Below are 3,077 nucleotides of genomic sequence, written 5' to 3' on the forward strand. Positions count from 1 at the left end.
TGTATGTATGTATGTATGTATGTATGTATATATATATGTATATATATATCATATGAACGGATATGTTAGAACAGTTGTTTCCATGGCAGGAGTGTGGGGTATATATGTGCTGATATACATCTGTGTTGCAACGGTTAAATGTTGAAACACCAACTAACATTTGCACAATGATTGCGAATGCAACTGTCAGAATGGTTATGTAACAGAAACATAGATAAATGCATTTACTACAGCACGTGCAAAAGTGATGGATGTCAGAAACAATGATAGGAGTCACAATAATGATTGGTCTTGCTGTTTTGATGCTTCAGCCACCTTCAGTCACAGTTCTTCAGTCCCAGTGCTCTTGAACCCCAGCTCAAGCGTAATTTAGTAGACGAGATCAAATGTATTCTAGCTGTAGTGAACGTCCTGTCAATTTCTAAATTTAAAACTATATTCACCAATGTGTTCCTCCAATTTAAGGCGGTTCTGAGAACAATTTCTTCTCGGTAAATGGTTTTTCATGACCGCTGTGTAACAACACGATCGCAATACTGATCAATACCAACTGTTCAATATATAATGTTTTCGAATTATAGAAAATTGATGATGGTATCAATACGAACCGATCTAATTCAAGTTATTATATAATGAATATTTTCTTCCAGATTACAATCCAACTCTATCCTAGATTAGTTTAAAAGCTAAGCTCTTTCATAAATATTTAATCTTAATTATTATAATTTTGTCGTGCCCTCAGTTTTAGTAGGGATTACTCCTTAAAACTAAATATCTGTGTACTTCAAGAACAGTATAATTTCTTCCAGAATTTTCTTACACTTTTACAGATGATTTTGTCGCTATTATCTTTTTTTTTAAAAAAATGCGAAATAATTATATTTAAAAATCCAAATAACACGTTTTAATAGTCTCGTGTCGATTATTAATTAGAATTACTAAATTGATCATTCCAGTTGTCAACAACGTTATAGTCAAAAGACCGCATCAAATAAGATGTAATCACTGCGCCTGACATGAAAGGCAGCGTTGAAGAAGGCAGCTTTCCTTACTATAACAAGATTACAAGATTGCAAATATTTTTTTTAAAATCTACCTAAAACGCCAAACCAACAACATCAGCAACAAATCTGTGTTGATTCGAATTTTGTTTTTTTTATTTTTTTCTGCTTTAGGTGGTGGTACAAATGTGCAGAATCGTTTTAACTCCATGTCTCTCCACGACCTAATTGGTATGTTGCTACTTCCTCAATATCTAACCAGGCTGCTAAAACATTGTACTTTTTTTTATATATATATATTTTAAAACGTATTTTAAACTGGTACACTTTGATAAATTAATAAGGTACACCGGACAATGCAGACGTGTACCAAGATCTCTTGTTCAGTCGAACATTAGTGTTTTATAGTATCGTTTTGTTCCACGTAGTGCGTTGCTGATTACTCGGGGGTACTAGTGATAATACTGTGCTGTTTTCTTCTAGATTAAATCAATAAAGATAGATAAGAGAGAGTCTATCACCTCGATAAACTAGCATTTCCATAGCAACTTACCTGCATGATCAAGGCCCTTCATACTTAACAAATCTGAGCTTCGATCACATACATTATTACCATTATCCAACAAGGAAGAGTGGAGATTGTACAATTTAATATACCATAATTTACTCTCGTCAGTATAAAACTTATATTGCCAAGATCCATGAGGAAGGAGCTTAATACAGACTGATTAAAGTGTCTCTTTAATTATCAAACATAACCAATAATAGCCGTCACTCTTAAGCGAGAATCACATGGTGGCATGTACCATTCTTTCACTGCTTGTTTTAAGAGCTGATGTAGTTGCCAGCAGACTTAGACACCCTTTCAGTCAACCACTGCGTGGCTCAGTGGAACATGGAGGACATGAGAGCTGGAGGGAGAGAAATCTGCACCGGCATTCACCTGACAGCCATTTTCAGCTGTGTAGATTGGAGTAATGTGAAATAAAACGCTTTGCTCGAAGATACAACGCACTATCCGGTCTAGGAATTGAACTTGCGCCCTTACGTTCGTGAGGACCTAACCTTAACCGCTTAGTAACTATTGTAAAATTCATCCCCTTCGTTTGAAACATTCTACTGATTATTTGTCCACCTAACTAAAAAGATCAAAATCTAGGGAAATACAGCTCTTCATCGCACCAGACGTAAGAACTCCTTCCATTATAATCAATCTTCAACAAAAATGACTAAGTAAAAGACAACTGTAGGTGCAAACGTGGTTTTCTCCATATAGTAACAACGGAAAGATATATTTCAATACATATTTTTAACGAATATATTCTCTAACGGGTAGATCTAAAGGAACTGGTAGAGTTTACGAATACAATAGATGAGAATAGAAATACGTTATGTTTCCAAATTTCTCACAAACTATTATTGTAAACATCTCTACAGATATTTTTATCCATGCTATAACCCTGAAACAGGCGTAAAAGCAAAGTTTTGCGGTCAAAACGCTCGAATGAGCCACAAAACATTATTGTATAGATGAATTAAGACATACATACACATACATATACATACCTTCCTAAACGTACATATATATATATATATATGCGTGTGTGTGTGTATGCGTGTGTGTGTGTGTGTGTGTGTATGTGTGTGTGTGCGCGCGTGCGTGCGTGCGTGCGTGCTTTATCTTTCATTCTGTACATATCCGACGGAAAATAATGAAAAATACGTATAGAATAATCCAATAGAAAATGTACTAAGTTATATGTACTAGTGTCTATATAATCGTAAGTATGCATAAATGTATATACGTATGTTCGTATGTATGTGTGTGTATATACATATATATACGTACAAATATATAGCGGTATAAATTGTATGTATATATATATATATATATATATATATATATACACTCACGCACACACATACGCACACACACGAACACATATCTGTCTTTTTCTCTTTAAATTCATGTCTTTATATATCTGTCTGTCGATTTTTCTTTATGAATAACCTTATACATATATCAGCGTTGTTTGCGTGTCTGTGTATGCGTGTATATATATATATATATATATA

General features: G+C 34.1%; 1 protein-coding gene across 1 annotated transcript in view; it reads left to right on the forward strand.

Moving 5' to 3' along the window:
* LOC106869293 (uncharacterized) overlaps positions 1–1,321 on the forward strand; it is a 296,341-nt gene extending 295,020 nt beyond the window's left edge. Inside the window, exon 2 of the mRNA XM_052974031.1 lies at positions 1,176–1,321. Coding sequence (XP_052829991.1) covers positions 1,176–1,306 — 131 coding nt within the window. The 3' untranslated portion in view covers positions 1,307–1,321. The remainder of the gene's footprint in view (positions 1–1,175) is intronic.
* The last annotated feature ends 1,756 nt before the right edge of the window (positions 1,322–3,077 follow it).

The sequence above is a fragment of the Octopus bimaculoides genome, chromosome 17 (assembly GCF_001194135.2).
Source record: "Octopus bimaculoides isolate UCB-OBI-ISO-001 chromosome 17, ASM119413v2, whole genome shotgun sequence".
In the NCBI taxonomy this organism is placed as follows: Eukaryota; Metazoa; Mollusca; class Cephalopoda; order Octopoda; family Octopodidae; genus Octopus; species Octopus bimaculoides.